The sequence below is a fragment of the Phodopus roborovskii genome, unplaced genomic scaffold, assembly GCF_943737965.1.
Source record: "Phodopus roborovskii unplaced genomic scaffold, PHOROB, whole genome shotgun sequence".
In the NCBI taxonomy this organism is placed as follows: Eukaryota; Metazoa; Chordata; class Mammalia; order Rodentia; family Cricetidae; genus Phodopus; species Phodopus roborovskii.
The window spans coordinates 25,508,597-25,528,221 of NW_026126480.1; the positions used below are offsets into that span (position 1 = coordinate 25,508,597).

Genomic DNA, 19,625 nt, shown 5'->3' on the forward strand with positions numbered 1-19,625 from the left:
AAAAAAAAAAACCAAAACCACTTTCAAGACACACCATTATTTTAATCTAAAGTTTCATTCAAGTGGAATTTTTGTTTGGTAACTTCAGTAGACTTTAAACCTATTTCAATAAAAATACTCATTTTAGACTTTTCAGTTTATATTAATCATTACAAAATAAATTAAAATTGGCCCCTAAAATGCTATGCTTTAAAGATATTGACAAAAACAAAAAACCAAACCAAAAAGAAAAAAAAAAAAAAAAAAAAAAAACAATCAAAAGAGGAAAACCCTTATCAAAACTTCAGAAGAAACATGCTCTTGTAGAATTCAAAAATTACCAGTTAGTAGACTGTGAGCTATTAAAGGGAGATAGGGCTGGAATCTAGTCCCATTAGATTCCTTTTTGAATTACCTTGATTATAAAGGGATAGCAGAAAGGCCCAGCAATCTTAAATTAATTCATTTTTTAAAATAACATTTTTGCTTGTCAGTTTCACCATACACACACACACAATGTTTTTTGATATAAAGTTTCTTTGTGTAGTCCTGAATGTCCTAAAACTAGCTATGTAGGCCAAGCTAGCCTTGAACTCTAAGATCTGACTGCCTCTGCCTCCTGGGTATACCACCACATCTGGCTCTCTTGACCTTTTTTCATGTCATAGGAATATTTTTCACTATAATAATTTCAGATATCTTTATAACTTTATTAAACCACTAAGGTACAAGGGTACTCAGTGACCTTTCTATCATCCACTTAAATAGAGAAAATGAAAGCAGTTATCACACTAAGATTAGTGTAGTTTCTGGGTACCACTGTGCATGTCCTTTAACCATCTACTTACTTTGATACCCAGTGACTGGAAACTCCATGTGCAGCATAGACAGTGAACTGGAGCTGCTCTGCCGCAGTCCATGCTTCCTTGATATTCCTGCTACTTTGAGGACAGTCTGTAGAACTCTTACTACAATTTGCATGGAGCCTGAGAAGATCATAAATTGCTGCCGTTAAGTGATCCATGCTTACTTCAACAGGATTTTCAGGATTCAGTGAGCCTACATTGAAACAAAGTGTTAATTCTCTGAAAAAGCAAAAATCATTGCCAAAATGTAAAGAATCTAAAAACATACCCCTAGCTGAGTTCCTGCTAGTATCGCCTCCAGATAATGAAGTCACCTGTAAATACATATATCAGTTAGTCATAAATTGACCATAATTTAATATAAAATGTTTACTTTTTCTTTCTTTTTAGAGACAGGGTCTTGTGTAGCTCACATTAATCTCAAACTTACTAAACTCCTGATTCATGTCCAAAATGAATATATCACCATACAGGGCCTATTGCTTTGGAGCCTGTCCTGGAACTAGCTCTGTAGACCAGACTGGACTTGAACTCACAGAGATCTGCCTGCCTCTGCCTCCCAAGTGCTGGTATTAAAGGCATGATCCACCACCGCCTGGCTATAGCTAGAATATTTTTGAAAATGAGTAGACTTGTGAGCATCTAGACATGGAGTAGCAGGACAAGACATAGCTTCTCCTTTAAAGTATCTTAAGATTCACTTTTTCTTTATTCTTTCCAACCAAAGACATAAATATTTTTGTTTGTTTTTTTGAGATAGAGTTTCTTTGTGTAACAGCCCTAGCTATTCTGGACTAGCTCTGTGGACCAGTCTGGCCTCAAACTCAGAGATCCACCTGCCTCTGCTGGGACGAAAGGCATGTACCGGCACTCCCCAGTACATAAACATTTCTATGAACTGAATTTATTAATGACACATGGAAGGAAGTCCCATGGGACATAGTTTTATTAAAATCTGACATATGGCATATGTCATATGCTCAATATCTAGCTGCTTGTAAGGCAAGGCCACTTCCACAGGGGCAGGGGTAAGACTCAAGTATAATGAACATGGACATTTCCATTAAGAGATGACTGGCAGTTACTAATCTGTAAGCTCCCTAAACTGCCAGGACCTCATCTATAAAGAAGGTAATGTGAATTCACTATTTAATGTCACAAAGTTCTTCCATCATTCAGCAAGGAATCACTACCTCACCAACAAAGCAAGTCAATAAATCAAAAGTAAAAGCCAAAGTTAAAATAACAAGAGGTGAACATCTTCCTGTTGAAGTGACAGGTAGTCTCCTAAATCCACACAAATACTCACATCAGCACTTTTGTTCCTTGGAAGGTTAACCGCTCGCTTTAGCTTCTTCACAGCTTCTGTAACAGCAGGGGTCTCCACCCCGTCTAAAGCACTACAGATTTTTCTTACAGCTTTAATTACTTGATCGACAGCTCGGTGCTGGTTCTTTAAAAACATAAAGCAAAATAAAAATAATAGGCACAATAAAAAATAGGTACAATGTAGTACCCATGTCAAAGATGAAGTCAGAGCTAGCTAATTTTGACAATTCTAAGTTTCGATATTCTCTATTGAAAAAGAAAAGAGATAGCGTCTCAAGTATATAGTATACTGTGAAACATACTAAAGCAAGGCATAGTTGGACAAAACTAATCATATGCAAATGCTACTAATTTCATATTAGAATCAAAAGAAAGCAAATTAGAAAAGGTTACGAAATCACTTTTTAAAACTAGATCTGGTACACATGTGGTATACATACATACATACATACATACATACATACATACAGGCAAAACACTCACATTTAAAACAAAATAAATCTAAAAAAAATTAAGTACAACTAGATTTATCTTTTAAATTTTCACTTGGAAGTAATTTTCATGTTGAAAATAACCTCTTCTTCTGCAAAAACAAAACAAAAATCCAAACCAAAACAGCAACAACAAAAAACTGGCATTAAAAACTAAATTCTAGCCAGGTGGTGGTGTCACAAGCCTTTAATCCCAGCACTTGGGAGGCAGAGGCAGACAGATTTCTGTTAGCTCAAGGCCAGCCTAGACTACAGAGTGAGTGCCAGGACAGGTTCCAAAGCTACACAGAGAAACACTGTCTCAAAAAACCAACCAACCAAAACAAAAAAAAATCCCTTCCTCACTATAGTGCCTAGGCTGGTCTCAAATTCATAAGCTTAAGGGATCCTCCCTCTTCCTCCTGAGTTACTGTAACTGTGCATGGCTTAAAGATTCATGAAACATTTATGCTACATCTCTATGCCAAGTACTATGAAAGGCTGCAATTAAGCACTGCATTTTCCTTTTTAGTGTTTTTCCCCCCTATTCTTGAGGCTTGGTTACCATAAGCCAAATGTTCATTTCACCTTCAAACATAAGTAAAACCATCTCATTTTCTTAAATACCCAATTACTATGCAGTTCTCGGGGTCTGAAATGAAGATTAGCTTTCAAGTTCTCCCCTTTTAGTGATATAATTTATATTTCTGCTTCTTTTAACTCACCTTCATGTAAAATCCTTTCCAATCTGAAGGTTTGTGACACTATCTTGCATTATTCTCCATTACTCTTAACATGTGATGGACCAGTGTGTAGTCTAACAGTTCTAAACCCACCCATCCTTTGCTTTGCTTTATAGAGCCAGAACTAAACTCACGCTAAGATTTTTTTTCGTCACTAGAGGGCACTAAAAGGACACTTTAACCCAAAAGCAACAGGAAGACTTCCTTGCTGAGTTCCAGCCCTGTATGCATTTATTCATTTCAATTCACTATGAGCGTTCACTGGTACTCAAAGACCAGTCCTACCTATATCCTCAGACCAAGTCCTTTTTATTTGGCAGCTCTGGCTAAAGTTCTTTGGGAAGTTTCTTTACCATGGGCAGCCTCTATCTTCCTGTGGTATCCATATGCTCTTTAAAGAGACTAAAGTACAGTCAAGATAAGTCCTTTTATGTCCTAAACTTTTCATTTCTCTACAGCCTAGTCATGGGAATTGCTTTTTTACATCTGTAACTTCTGAATCCATCTTAAATAAAGTCGAGCAAATTTTCTTTAAAAAAAATTATTACAGATAGGCACGCACCTATTTGTAATATCAGCACTTGGGAAGCAAAGGTAAAGAGTCTAAAAGTCTGAGGTCAGCCTGGTCTACACAGTGAGTTCCAGGTTATCCAAGGCTATAAAGCAAGGACAGGAAAACACTGCCCTCTACTATCGCCTCCCCCATAGCCACTAATTGTCAGGTATGGTGATATGCATCTGTGGTGGTAAAAAGTCCCCAAAGGAAGTGGCACTGTTAGGAGATATGGCCTTGTTGGAGGAAGTATGTCACCGTGGGGGGTGGGCTTTGATATCTCTTTTGCTTAAGTTTCCTTCAGTGTGACTGTCAGTCAACTTCCTATTGTCTGCAAGAGGTAGGACTCTCAGCTATTTTTCTAGCACCATGTCTGCCTGCATACCATCATTCTTCCTATAATGATGATAATGGTCAACTGTAAGATGATAATGGACTGAACCTCTACAACTGTAAGTGAGCTACCACAATTAAATGTTTTACTTTTATAAGAGTTGCTGTGGTTATGGAGTTTCTTTATAGCAAGAAAAACCCTAAGACAACAACTATACAGTGACTTGAAAGTCTGAAGCAACAATGTTGAGATTGTCTCAAAATCAAACCAAACACACACACACACAAAACAAATAAAACATTAGTTAAGTAAATACTTTATATTTTATATTTATATTTTATGAGTTGTCAATTCTACCCCTTTAAGGGTAAGGACAATAAGAAAGAGACAAAAAACTTTATAAAAAACAGGCAGCAGGCTGGATTTGATATAGAGCTACTGTATGTCAATTCTTGCCTTAGAATCTTTTTATGGGCTCAAGAGATGGCACTGCAGTTAACAGCATTGGCTGCTTTTCTATAGGACCAGAGTTTGAGTTCTGGTATCCACGTGGCAGTTTACAACTGTCTGTAACTCCATTCCACAGGGGCCCAACACCCTCTTTCAGTCTCTGCAGGCACCAGGTATGCATGCAATGAATAGACATTGTAGCAGGCAGAATATCCATGTTAAAAGGTACCACCACATAGTAGAGGGTAAATAAGGAATTAGGGTTAACTTAAAATGCAAGAGCTAGTTAGTAATAAGCCCAAGTTATTGGCTGAGCATTTAGTTAATATAAGCTTCAGAGTGGTTATTTGGAAGCTGTTGTCGAAACGGGGAAAACTTCCATCTACACATGGCGCCCAATGAGGGATGTAGATCCATGTAAGACCTAAAAAAGCTTTAAAAAAAAATTCTAAACACACAAAAATGGAGCCAGACATAGCTTCCTAGTTTCACAGTCTCAAACCAGCCACAATGCAGAGATGAGTCTCCGAACAGCTGCCTGAAAGACAGATCCAGCTGCCAACCATGAGCTAAGCTGTGTGGTGGGTTTCTGCAGTCTCTCACAAGGCTGTGGTACAAAAAGGCAACTTCTAGCTGCTGCCTGGAGGCTGAAGCTACCAGTGTAAGCTCTGCCAGCATGATGCATGGTGAGTTTGGAGTTTTGCTCATGCAAGCAGAAAAGGATTACAGATATGCAGTAAAGACAGAGTCAGATGGGAAAAAAAAAAATCTCTAAATGGGTTACAGTGTGCTTAAAAATGTACAAAGGATTGGGAATGAAACATCTGCCAACATATTTACATTAAGGAATGGAAAGCCAAGCAAATACCTGAGGGAAGAACACTAGAAAGTACAGGTCCCAGATTACAAACCAAAGATATAGTCCTAGGATATAGGAAGTTGAGGAGGGAGGTTCACAGGGTCAAGGCCAGTCCAGGCTAAACAGTAAGTTCAAACTAGCTTAAGAGCTCTCTTGGCTTTATAGTTCAAAAATTTTAACTATCTTTTCTAAAAGTCTTTTTTTTTTTTTTTTTAAAAAAAAAACAAGATCTCTCTATTATCTAGCCTTCACTTTCCTGGAATTCTACATATGCCTCTGCCTCCCAAGTTCTGGGATTAAAGATATGTTCTCTTACACATTTACCTGGTTCTAAAAGTCCATTTTTGCCTTTTTTTTTTTTTTTTTTTTAACATCGGTTTTCTGTTCCTATTTTCACTTTTAAAGTAAACTTTTCACTTGGAATAATTTTAGAATTATAGGAAGTTACAAAAATAGTAGTGGGTTCCCATATAAACCAGTTAAGCATAACCATGATATATTTGTCAAAATGAAGACTAGAGCAGTGGCATACAATCAAGTAAACTCTAGACTTATTCAGCCATACCAGTGTTTTCCTACTCTGGTTTTCCTACGTTCTAGGATATAACACCTAGGACGCATCCCTACATTTAGTGAATTATTTTTAAAGTATCATTTTGGTTGCCTGGGGGGGGGGAGGAAGCAGGGGAGCATTGCAGAAGGAAAAGCAAATAATTTGGAAGACAAGTAATGAATAAAACAATTAACTTAGGAATGATAATGGTCACATTTTCTATGTGTTTTCATGGCAGAGATGGTAAGAATTAGGTTTAATATACGAGATAAAAGATTTTTTTTTTTTTTTTTTGGAAAGGTCAAGGATAACACCAAAATTTTAGCCTGAGCAAATAGGAGAACAGAGCTGCAAAGTGGGGAGGCTACATATAGGTAGTACCAGGGGGGTATAATGGGTTATCTTCTCATTTTGCTCTAAACCCAAAACTTCTCTTCAAATATAGTCTTGGGCCATTGAGTAAAAACACTTGCTGCCAAGCCTGATAATCTGAGTTCAATCTCTAGGGCCCAAATAGCCATGCGGTAGAAGGAGAGAACTAACTCTCCAAGTTGTCTTCTAACCTTCACACAGGCATGTCTACATAATCCCTTCCAATTTGTGTGTATGTACATGTGGGTGTGTAAAAATTATTTAAAGAAATAGAGAGATGATCAGACATTAAGAGTACTTGCTGCTTTTGTAGAGGACAGACCCTCAACATGGTAACAGTAACTTCACTTCTAGGATATTTGGTGCCCTTTGCTGGACTACTTTGGTACCATACATACAAGTGCACACATGTACATGAAAACAAAATATTCACACATAAAAATAATAATAAATTTGTGCTGGGTGGTGACGGCACACACCTTTATTTCAGTATTTGGAAGGCAGAGGCAGGTGGATCTCTGTGAGTTCAAGGTCAGCCTGGTCAAGAGAGAGTCCCAGGATATCAAGGTCTACATAAAGAGGCCCTGTCTTGAAAAGCCAAACAGATAAATAAACGAACATATATATAATACACACACACACACAAACACACATATATATGTATTTTTTTTTTTTTTTGACCAGGCATGGTGAGATACACCTTTAATCCCAGTTCTTGAGAGGCAGAGCCATGTGGACCTCTTATGAGTTTGAGGCCAATCTGGTCTACATAGCAAGATCTAGTTAGCCAAGGCTACATACTATGACTCTGTCTCAAAACAAAACAAAACCCACCAAATAAATAAATCTTAAAATAAATGATGGGAGATGTCATTCTGTATATATGTTTTTCTATTGGTTAATGAGTAAAGCACTGTTGGCCAATAGGAAAGCAAGATAGGCGGGACTAGGAGACAAGGATTTGAGGAGGAGGTAGGAAGAGATTCAAAATGTAGGACGAAGAGAGCAGAGGTCCAGGCCTTCTCACTGGTAAGGTAAGACCACGTGGAAATACTTAGATTAATAGAAATGGGTTAATATTTAAGACAGAGCTAGCCAATAAGAAATGCTAGTAACAGGCCAACAGCATTATCTAATACAGCATCTCTGTGTGTAATTTGGGGCTGGTGCGGCTGTGGGACCAGGCTGGTGGGAAAATATGCAAGTAACAAAATGGTGCCTTCAACGTGTCTACTGTGAACTTTCACTTAAAACTTGACAAAAGCTTAAAAAGGGGCTTTAGAAACATAAGAACAGAGACAAGCAAGGCTTCTTAATAACAGCATTTTTCTCAGTTGAACTCTGTTTTGCTAGAGAGACAAGCAGAAATTTGCGCAGCTCTTTTAAGGGAGGTTTCCTGACTCAGCATAAGCGGCAAAAAACTGCATGGCTTTTAAGAAGTGCTGTTAACAATTCAATGGTGTGTATGAGCAGCTGGTTAAAAAAAAACAAAAATAGAGAGTAGCTAGGACATTGTTGGTACATGCCTTTAATCCCAGAATTCGGGAGGCAGAGGCAAGTGGATCTCTGTGATTTCAAAGTAAACCTGGTCTATGGAATAAATTCCAGGACAGCCAAAGTTACACAGAGAAACCCTGTCTCAAAAAATGAAAAAAATAAAAGTAGAAGAAATAAAGTAATAAAAAAAAAGCCACATGAAGATGTAAAGCACATAAGAGTCTGGATACTGTATGCTATGATATTGTCTTTAAATCACTCAATTACTAAGGAAGAAATAATTGCTACAATATACTTGATTATCAATACTGCTAAATTATTCCAATTTATATATTTTAAAATGTTTTGACTTCAAAATTTATGTCTAAGGACAGTTACTGGGGAAAAGGATTTCTATTTTTGTTTTCACAGAAAATGAAAAGCTGTGAATTCCTTCCACAGCTAACATGTTTTGATCAAGCAAGACCCCCTGAAGCAGTGTCCCAGGTGATCCAACATTCAAAACAGCTGGGACAAGGCAGCCTTGCAGACCACTACAGCCAGGGTTTCTACATCTTCTTAGGATCCTCAAGACAGCGTCTCCTACCAGCAGGAAGCAGTTTGGTAAGAATGACACCCAAATTCCCAAATATTGTTTATAAATGTTTTTTATTTAAATGGGATTGGTTATAAATGGTTAATAATCACAACCAATTTACTTTTAAAGGTAAAAAGGGGATTATGGTATAGAAATGAATACTTTGTTTTTGAATGGATTTTCATTTATTGATACAAATTTAAGGTCAATTTTGTGATATGTATATTTCTCCTCTTGTTTAGGTATTATGTTAATATAGCTCATTTTAAAATGTAATGTATAATTTAGTACAAATTTTAGATAGTTACCTATAAAAATCAAAACTTTAGTTAGGTTTTACTTATAATAGTCAAAACTCATAGTTAAATTAGTCAGGATTTCTAGATATACAGATATGTATTTGAGATGAACAGGCATTCTTCAAACCTTTCAAAGACCTACAGAGTATGGTATTTAAAATGGTTTAGGGTTTTTCTTGACAGCGAGGCACAACTGCTCCTGGCAACACCTGTGTCAGGAAGGAAGGTAGACATCAAGGGAACTTGTAATGGAGTTTACTTCCAATATGGCAAGACTCGCCATTTGGGCAAGATACTACTCTTGTCTGGACTGTTTGACTTTATGCTATTAAACTGGACCCACAGGAAAGTGACTGCTGATACAAGATGGACATGATGGACATTGCTACAGGATTCCTGCTTCATGGAAGAGTCTTCCAGACATTCTGCAGGACACAGAGAAAAGTGACTGACAAACTGCCAATGCAGGTAGACAGTTTAAAGTTTCATGCTTTGCTGAGGAGTCTGCCAGACACACTATGGTTTATAGGCTGAAGATGGAACATCACAGAAGAACTTCAGGTGACTGACCAGGTAGTGAGATGCTTCTGTCATTTCTAGTGTTTATATATTATCCTTCTGTGGTCTTTGAAGGAGTTGAAGACAGATAGTTATGGTTATAGTTTTCCTTAGTTAGGATTAAAGATAAGTTACATATAGGACTTTAGACTCACAAAGATTGATGATGGAATATTTTCTTTAAATCTTGCTAAATGTTAATGGACTAAATATTGTTAACTGTGGTTCTTATTTGATAACTGTTTTTGTTATATATTTTACTATGTTAAAGTTAAAACCCTTCTTTTTTATTTTAGACAGAAAAGAGAATATGATGGGAGATGTCATTCTATATATATATGTTTCTCTATTGGTTAATGAATACAGCACTGTTGGCTAATAGGAAAGCAAGATAGGTGGGACTAGGAGACAAGGAGATTCAAGGAAGAGGTAGGAGATTCAAAATATAGGACAAAGAGAGCAGAGGTCCCGGCCTTCTTGCCAGTAAGGTAAGACCATGTGGAAATATTTAGATTAATAGAAACGGTTAATATTTAAGACAGAGCTAGCCAATAAGAAACATTAGTAACAGGCCAACAGCATTATGTCTAATACAGTGTCTTTGTGTGTAATTTGGGGCTGGTGCGGCTGTGGGACGAGGCTGGTGGGAAAACTGCTCATAACAAATAAAAAGCAGGTGTAAACAAATATATAAAGACTAAGAAAAAATATAAGTACTGCCAGATTTGGATTATGTGCATACCTGATGACCTTAAATAGCATTTCATTTAAATGCTAGCAGTAGGTCAGCAAGATTGGCTTAGCAGGCAAAGGTGATTGCCACCAAGCCCGATAAGCTGAGTTTGATCCCTGGGATCCACATGATGAAAGGAGAAAAGTAACTCCTTCAAGTGTACTCTAACTTCTACATGCATACTTACAGACACATCTGTGTCCATTTACATATAAAACAACTGGGTTTTTTTTGTTATTTGTTTGTTTTGTTTTTTAATGGAGTGCTAGCAAGGAAGGCATGGTTGGAGTGGGTACCTAGGCGAATAGGAAAAGGAGAAGTAGCAAAACCACATTCAGTTTTGCTGCAAAAAGAACAGAGAAGTGGTGTGGATACCAGAGGATCACACAGGCTTTCAACATTGTTGTATGTATGTATGTAAGTATGTATATATGAGCACTACATGTGTGCCTGGTACCCAAGAATGCTAGAAGAGGCCATCAGATCCCTTAGAATTGGAGTTACAGATGAATTTGAGCTGCCATGTGGGTGCTGAGAATACAACCCAGGTAGGTCCTCTGGAAGACTAGTTATTGTTACCTGCTGAAATAATTTTCCTCCCGCAATGTTTTCTTTTTCTTTTTTTTTTCTTTTTGGCAACTCAACTAGTAAGAAACCATTTATACTCTGATGATTCCCAAGTGTATTATCTCTACTTCTCTACTTGGACCTCTGATGTTAAATTCGAGGTTCATATTAACTATTCTCTCAATGTCTCTTTTGGATAGTTAAAGCTATCTCAAACACCCAAATTAGTTACTTTCCTTGTCACTATGACTAAATACCTTAAGAAACACATTAAGGGAGGTAATTATTTGGACTCACTGTTTCAGAGGGTCAGTGTACCAATACTGTCTCAGGATGTGGTACTCAGTATTTTTATATGTTGGTAAGACTAGTAGTAGGACTGGCAAGATGGGTTAGTGGGTAAAGGAACTCACTGCCAATCCTGTCCTATGACTTTTGTATAATCTTAGGAACCCACATGGTAGGAGAGAATCAACTCCTGCAAGTTGTGCCCAAATACACATACATGGAAAAAATGTACTAGTAATTAGCAATCTGTTCGTTTTACATTTCCATCTCTCACAACCTGCTAACTCTTAGCAATTTTGTCTCTAAGCATTGTTAATCAGTTCTCTCTGTAACAGTCATAATGGTTATGTTTTACAAAAATCCTTCTCTCTGATACCAATTCTGTCACATTTAAACCTAACCTCTACATTATGTTCAAGTTAACTTCAGAAGACAGGGCTAAACAATTACCCCAGCCTGAGTTTGGCTAAAAACACCTTAAGTAGCTAGATCCAACTATTCTGTAAAAGATCAGCCAACTTCTTCTATAAAGGATCAAATAATAAGGGGATAGAGAGATGGCTCTCTTCTTATAGAGTAACTGGATTTAATTCCCAGCACCCACACAGTGGCTCACAAACTTTCTGTAACTCCAGTTCCAGGGGACCCGATGTCTTCTTTTGACTTTTGAGGGCACCAGGCGTGCAAAGGTACACACACATGTAGGCAAAACACTCACAGACATAAAATGTTTTAAAATGGTTTAGGCTTTGTAAGAAATAAAGTCTACATTATAACTAATCAACTCTAAAACTGTAATATAAAATGAAAATGACATCAAACAATATGAACAAATAGGTTCAGTGGGCTACAAAAAAATTCATTTACAAAGTCAGAAAGTAAACTAAGCTCAGAATAAAGTGAAACTCCTTAATATGAACTATAAGGCAGTAACATAAGTCTAACCATTTCTAACACTGTATCCTCCTCACCTTTTTAGAAAATTTTATGTATATGGGTATTTTGCCTGCATGCATGTCTGTGTATCACTTGCATGCCTGGTGCCCAAGAAGGCCAGAGAAAGGTGTGAAGTATCATGAGACTGGAGTTACAGATGGTAGTGAGCTACTATGTGAGTGCTGGGGGTCAAATTCAGGTGCTATGGAAGAGTAGCCAGTGCTCTTAGCCAATGAGACCTCCCTCTCTCAAGAAACTTTTTTCAACTTCATTTCATTTCACATTTACATATTATTATAGAACTGCTTATTTCCATATATCATGTATGTACACTTCTATGAGTCACCACACAGTTCCCATGAGTCTGCTTCATCTGGGTCCGACTGCTTTTCTAAGTCAAGACTCAGAAAGGTGTTAATTATTGCATTGTCTTCTCTTCTGACTTTTTCTTTCATATGCTAGTTACAATCTCAGTATGCTTTTAAACTCTGATGCTTTGGGCTTTCTTTTTTGTCTAAAGCTTTCACTACCTGCTACCCACTGCCATTTGGGTGGCTAAAACCAAGAATATAGTTTTTAAAACATTTAATCTAATTCAGAGAAAACAGAAACAATCTTTAAGTCCTTACGCCAAAACTTACTTCAGTTTGAAGAGCCAGTTCCACTTGATTGTGATAGGAATCTAAGAGTTCTTCAACAGGGTGTCTGAAATGAAAAACAGGTTTTGTTTTGTTTTCTTTTTTTTTTTTTAAATCACAGTAGTTGAGAATGGAGAGATGGCTCAGCTGTTAAAGGCTAGGTTCACAACTTAAAAAAAAAAAAAAAAAAAAAAAAAAAAAAACGGGGCTGGAGAGATGGCTCAGAGGTTAAGAGCACTGACTGATCTCCCAGAGGACCTGGGTTCAAATCCCAGCAACTACATAGCGGCTCACAACAGTCTAAGATCTGACACCCTCATACAGGCAAAATACCAATGCAAACGAAATAAAAGCCAATAAATTATTTAAAAAAAACAAAAAACAAACAAACAAACAAACAAAAATAAACCAGGTATTTTTTAAAAGTCACAGTAGTTGTTTTGATATCACAGAAAATTTACATTCAAAACAAAGTTTGAAAACCTGCAATGAACTTTAAATGCCATACCTTGTCATGACTTCTTTATAAGGTTTTTCTATTTGATACAAGTATTTGCTTAAATCCACAGGTGCTTCATCATCTTCTGCCTAAAATACATACACACATGTTTAAGAATAATCAAATGTAATTCTTTGGTCATTCTATCAAATTAAGTACAGGTAAATAGATGATGAAATCTTTAGACTAATTTTTGAGAACTGGAAATATAATGTTATCTAAACTACTATTTATAATTGACTCAATAAGTTAGTCAATATTAATTTTAATTATTTTAAATGATTGATTATTTGGAGCTGGAGAGATGGCTCAGAGATTAAGAGTACTAGTTTTTGTTACAGAGGACCTGGGTTTGGTTCCTAGGACCTACATGGTGGCTCACATTCATCTGTAATTCCAGTTCCAAGACACCTGATACCCAGTTCTGGCTTCTATGGACATTAAATATGCATGAGGTCCACACACATACACGAAGGTAAACACTCAAGTACATAAAATAAAAATAAATAAATCTTTAAATGTTCCATTATTTATTTTTGCATATGTGCATACAAGGGTGTGTATATATATGTGTGCATACATAGAGGCCAGAAGTCAAATGTCATATGTCTTCATCTATTACTTTTCGGCTGACAGGCTCTCTCACTGAACTCTGAGCTAATCTAATGGCTATATTGGCTGGTCAGCAGCTTGGGAGATCTGTCAAGTCTTTTTCTCCCTAGTGTTGGGACTATGGAAATGCTCTGCCATACCCAGCTTTTTATAGGTACTGGGGATCCAAAATCAAGCTCTCAAATACTTTATCCAGTGAGTTATTGCCAACTCCCTCCAACCCACCCCCCAGCCCCTTTAATTCTAAAGATGGGGTCTCATGTATCTTAGACTGGTCTTGATCTCTTAACTCTTCTGTCTCTTTGCATACCATCAAATCTGACTAAAACTCCTATTTTTAAATTTTTATTTTATATGTATAGGTGTGTGTATCTGTGCATCATGTACAAGCCTGGTGACCTCAGAGGTGAGAAGAAAGTGTCAGATCGCCTAGAACTGAAGTTACAGATGGTTGTGGGCTATCATGCGGGTACAGGGAATCAAACCTAGATTCTCTGGAAGAACAACCAATGTGCTCTTAACCCTGGAGTCCTCTACTCAGCTTCAGACCCATATTTTACAGAGCTAGCAATATGGCTCAGGAGGATAATGGCATTTGTCCCCAAGCCTAATAATCTGAGTTCTATCCTTGGGACTAACATGGTATAAAGAAAGAACCAATAGTCATAAGTTGTCTCCTGACCTAAACACACACATACTGTGGCATACTTGAACACACACACAAAATAAATATATGTATTAAATTTCTTAAAAAATGGAAAAGATAAATGTCCCTAAATCTAGCCTATGATGAATAAACAAAGCAAAAACTGAGGTGGGCCAGTATGGTCTATATAAGGAACCCCAGGCCAGTCAGAGCTATGTAGCAAGATCCTGTCTCAATCAATGGGGGGAAAAACTAGGGTGGGGCCAGATGGAGACAAAATCATTTGAATTTCTGCTTTTTTTTTTCTCAGTAAATTTTGTTCCATTCTCTGCTCACCACCAATGAGAAAAGTATTAGTCTCTCCTACATTCCACATTATGCAAACATATTCAAGAGAAACTGAAAACCCTTATTTAGTATTCAATACCTCTTTCTTCTTTGTTCCCTCTTAATTAACCCAAAATTTTCACTCTTGTGTAAGACTATTAAATATGAGACTTGGGCAGGCAGTTCTTGGCTGTTGAACTCTTGTAATGAACTAGGGAAATTTAGCTTTTTCTTGAAAACAAGAAAAAAGAAAAAAGAAAAAGAAAAAGAAAAGAAAAATCAAGGGCTAAGGATGTAGTAAAGTTAGCAGAATGACTGGTACAAAGTCCTCAGCTCAGTCTCCAGCAATTTGTAAAACTTGTCTTGGTTGGTACAAGGTGATACTTTAGCTATATAGTGAGTTCAAAGCCTGTCTGAGATAGAGGAGACCATCTCCTTCGGGAAATAAATAAATAAATAAAGCAAGCAAGCAAACTTTCATTCTTTCATTTGGCTTCTCCAATTTATACTTTCAGATCTGAGGAATGTGCTAGCTAAACTTCTATGACTAAAGATCTTCTGAGAAGACTCCTGCTAGAAACAACAAAAGTATCAACCCAGCCTAGTATAGAAAAAATGAAAAACATACAGACTAAAAATCTCTCAACTATCAGAATTATTCTGATTCACTAAATGCAATTCATACACACTTACTGTTCGAGCCAGATTCTGGCACATTGCACTGAAGGTCAAGAGCTGTAATTTAATCTCTGTGTCCCATTTTCGACAATTTTGAATATGTTCATGACTTCCAAGGCAATGATTACTGTTAAAATACATTAATTATCCATTGGTATTATCCTATTCAAATCACAAGTTATAGACATAAAAATAAAATACAAATTGTATCTATGAAAAATTGAAGAAAATAGTGAAACACATTGTTTTCAAGCTAACTGTGAACATTTAAACAGGATTTTTCTATGTGAGTCAGTGAAGATGAAAGGAGATAAAGAGGTAGACAGGAATATAAAGCCTAGATCTTTAAAACAATTGGACTAATTGTAAGCTATAGTAAATTACTAAAGTTCAAGTAATGATTATTTCAGGCCAATAAAAGACAGTAACAGCTGACTCTGTAGATATAGTGACTGCAAGCTGCAAAGGAGAATGGAGTCTATAAATGATGTGATTATTGACTTTTCAGAGGTTATTTTATTTCCCTTTTAACCAATTGGCTATAACTTTTAGCATATAAAGTTACTAAACTTAAGAGAATACCATATCTTTGTTATTTCTGAAATCCTACAAGTTTCAACAATAGAACCAAATATATTTCTTACATTTTATACACACATAAAAATATAAATGAATGTATGAATGAATTTAGGGACAGAGTCTTACTATGTAGTTCTGGCTGGCCTGGAACTCATATAGACCAGGCTGGCCTTGAATTCACAAAGATACATCTACTTGCCTCTGTTTCCCATGTGCTGGGATTAAAGGCATGTGACACCATGCTGGCATCCAAATATGTATTTTAGATTACAAATCTAAATTGAAAAAAATTCTAACTTAAGGCATTAAGAATGAAATCTCCAAAGATACCAATTAGTTGTCATAAGTAAGTAAATAAACTTACTTCTGTAGAACCTCCTCTTGACCACAAACTTTCAGAACGTAGCTGCCAACATCCACTTGATTCAAGTCATCGTGTACCCAGCATAGGGCTTGCATTATAACTATTTCTACAGTAGAACTCACTGAAAGAGAGTTAGCTGTCATTTTCATTTTGCTCAATTATCTCTAAATATTACTTACAATCTAAGAGAAGACTATAACAGAAATGTAATGCACATCAAATTGTAGGTCACATGTATCACTTTAAATTCTCTGTCTTTCTGTGAGACAGGGTCTCACTATATAGCCCTGGCTGGTCTGCAACTTACTATGTAGACCACACTGGCCTCAAACTCACAGAGGGACTAGAGAGTACCACATAACAATTCTCACATCTATAACTCTAGTTCTTGGGGATCTGATGCCCTCTTTTGGCCTCCAAGGGCACTAGGCATGCAAAATGGTGAACAGATAACATAGGCAAAATATCCATATACATTAAAAAAAAAAAAAAAAAAAAAAAAAAAGGCAAAGACAGAGATTCATCTGCCCCTGATTCTTACCCAAATACTGGGATTAAAGGTGTGCACCACCACACTCAGTGAGTGCATGCGTGTGTGTGCCAGGTTTTATGTAGCTCAGGCTGGCCCATAACTCACTAAAAAGCAGAGGATGATCTTGAATTCTGATACTTCTGTTTCTGCATCCCAAGTGCTGAGGTTACAGGTGTGTACCATTATGCCTCATTTATGTGGTGCTGAGGATTCATGACAAGCACTCTACCAAACTAATCTACATCTCTACCTTGCAAAGCTAATTTTTATAATATTTTTTAGAGGCCAGCGAATCAGTTTACTCCAGTCTGGGCTATAACAACACCCTATCATAAACAATAAATAAGTTATATACATATATGATTGTAGCATTATGAATATTTATTTACACTTTTTTTTTTAAGGCTAAGGCTCTGAACTCTAGTGTATATTCTGGGTCTATAGCATTTAACAATATTTCAAAGGGTCCATAGCCTCTGACTGTTAGGAAGTAAAATAAAGACAGTTACATCCTGTGGTGGTTTGAATAGGAATAGCACCCACAGACTCATGTATTTGAATGCTTGGCCCACAGGGAATGACGCTATTTTTATTTATTTATTTATTTATTTATTTATTTAGAGACAGGATTTCTCTGTGTGAAGCCTTCAACTAGGCTGGCTTCAAATTTACAGAGATCTGCCTTTCCCCTTGCCCCCAGTGCTGGGTTTAAAGGTGTGCACTACCACACCCCTTGGGAATGGCACTAGTAGGTGTGCTTTATAGGAGTTAGGTATGGCCTTGTTGGAGGAAGTATGTCACACTGGAGGCAGGTTTTGAGATCATATATGCTCAAGCTACACCCAGTGTGACCCATCTCTCCCTCCTGCCTGTGGATCAGGGTGTAGAACTCTTAGCTTGTTCTCCAGCACTATGTCTGTTTGCATGCTGCCATATTTTCTAACAAAATATAATGGACTAAACCTCTGAACTATAAGCTAGCCCCAATTCCTTTGTAAGAGTTCACTGATGGGAGATGTCATTTTGTATATATGTTTTTCATACTGGTTAATGAATAAAGCTCTGTTGGCCAATAGGAAAGAAGATAGGAGGGACTAGGAGACAAGGAGAAAATAGGAAGTAGTAAGGAGGAGTCAAGATGCAGAGTCTGGAGAAGGCAGAACCGCCAGCCACCTCTCGCTGGTAAGACCACGTGGAAATACATAGAAATGGGTTAATACTTAAGACAGAGCTAGCTGATAAAAAGCAAGTAACTGGCCAAAAGAATTATATCAAATACAGAGTCTCAGTGTGTTATTTAGGGCTGGGACAAGACTGGCGGTGGGAGGAAAAACCATACTCATTACAATTCACAGCAATAGAAACCCTAAGGCACATCCATATTACAGATTACTTCAAATAGGGCAGCAATCAGCAGTACCTAGAGAGAACTGTCTTAAAACAAATCATAAGGAAAAAGAATTACTACTTCAGATATTTGTATAATAAATTTTTCAAAGAAGAACAAAAACGGAGCAAACAAGTAGGCAATCTTACTCTTGGTAAAGGTGAGCTACTAATATGACAATGAACAGAAAATTAAAGCTTTTTTTTTTTTTTTTTCTTAGATGTATTTATTTTTAAGTGTATGAGTGTTTGGTATATGTGTACCGTGTGTCAGCAGAGGTCAGAAGACAGTGTTAGATCACCTGGGACTGGAGTTGAAGCCACATTTCAAAGGCTCCACAGGCTCTATTAGCTCTGTTAGACAGTGAGCAGCCATGTGGGTGCTGAGAATTGAACTCAGGTCTTCTGAAAGTAGCTAGAGCTCTTAAACGCTGAGTCAACTCTGCAGCCCCAAATTAAAGTTTTTTAAATCATCAATTTTTATACTTAAAACTCTTTTTTTGTTTGCTTGTTCTTAGAGTCTGACACTAACCCAGGCTGCTCTTGAAATCAGAGCAATCCTGCATCAGCCTTTAAATGTTGGGATTACAGGCATGACTCCCAATGGGCTGCTGGACAGCCCGTCCAATTTTTAAAAGATAAACCTGTTCTTAAAGTACATGAAAACTGGTGACTTGGCATCAAAAGTTTTTATGTACCAAAATGTAACACAACTCTATTTTTCAATAGACCCAGGACAAATAAAAATATATAATCTGATCATATAGTCTATATGTCTATCATAAAATGCTTACCAATTTTTTCTAGTTCTAAGGATTAAACACAGGATCTTATTCATACTAGGCAAGTACTGTACCACTAACCTATGCCCTCAGCCTAGTAAACTTAATAGAGATATACATTATAAATATGCATTTATGACTAACCAACAGACATTTATAATACATTCTGAATTTAGTCAGACTTTGATACAAATCAACACTTGCTATCAATTTTTACTAATGTTTTATTTCAAAGCACCTGTTGACTCTTTAAAAATTTAATTGTTACTGTATACCAAATTTAAATGACTTAAAGGCATTAAGTTTTTCTTTAGAAAATTAAAGCATGACATTTTGCTTCAGACATTTTTTCAAAGGGCTTTCCAAAAGTACAAAACCAGAAGATATTTAAATACTAGACACATTACTGGTTAAAACAAAGGAAAAAAAAAAAAAGGCTTCAGTCTTAAGCTAAATTACTAGAGATAGGAAAGTTACTCTACCATTCGAAGCCCATTTAAATAATATACACTATAAATAAACTAGAAGAAAGCCAATGTAGTTACCAAAAAAAAAAAAAAAAAAAAGGTAACAGAAGCCTACTACAGGCATCCAGGATACACATCTAGAGAGGATATTT

General features: G+C 36.7%; 1 protein-coding gene across 2 annotated transcripts in view; it reads right to left on the reverse strand.

Annotated features, from left to right (window-relative positions):
* The window catches only part of Pik3c2a (phosphatidylinositol-4-phosphate 3-kinase catalytic subunit type 2 alpha), a 91,031-nt gene that overhangs the window by 33,133 nt on the left and 38,273 nt on the right, over positions 1-19,625 (reverse strand). For both annotated transcript variants that reach the window (XM_051192762.1, XM_051192763.1), the window contains exons 5-11: positions 16,307-16,427; positions 15,379-15,490; positions 13,110-13,189; positions 12,605-12,668; positions 2,155-2,298; positions 1,114-1,159; positions 828-1,038 (exon numbers count right to left, since the gene is read on the reverse strand). In XM_051192762.1, coding sequence (XP_051048719.1) covers positions 828-1,038; positions 1,114-1,159; positions 2,155-2,298; positions 12,605-12,668; positions 13,110-13,189; positions 15,379-15,490; positions 16,307-16,427 — 778 coding nt within the window. The remainder of the gene's footprint in view (positions 1-827; positions 1,039-1,113; positions 1,160-2,154; positions 2,299-12,604; positions 12,669-13,109; positions 13,190-15,378; positions 15,491-16,306; positions 16,428-19,625) is intronic.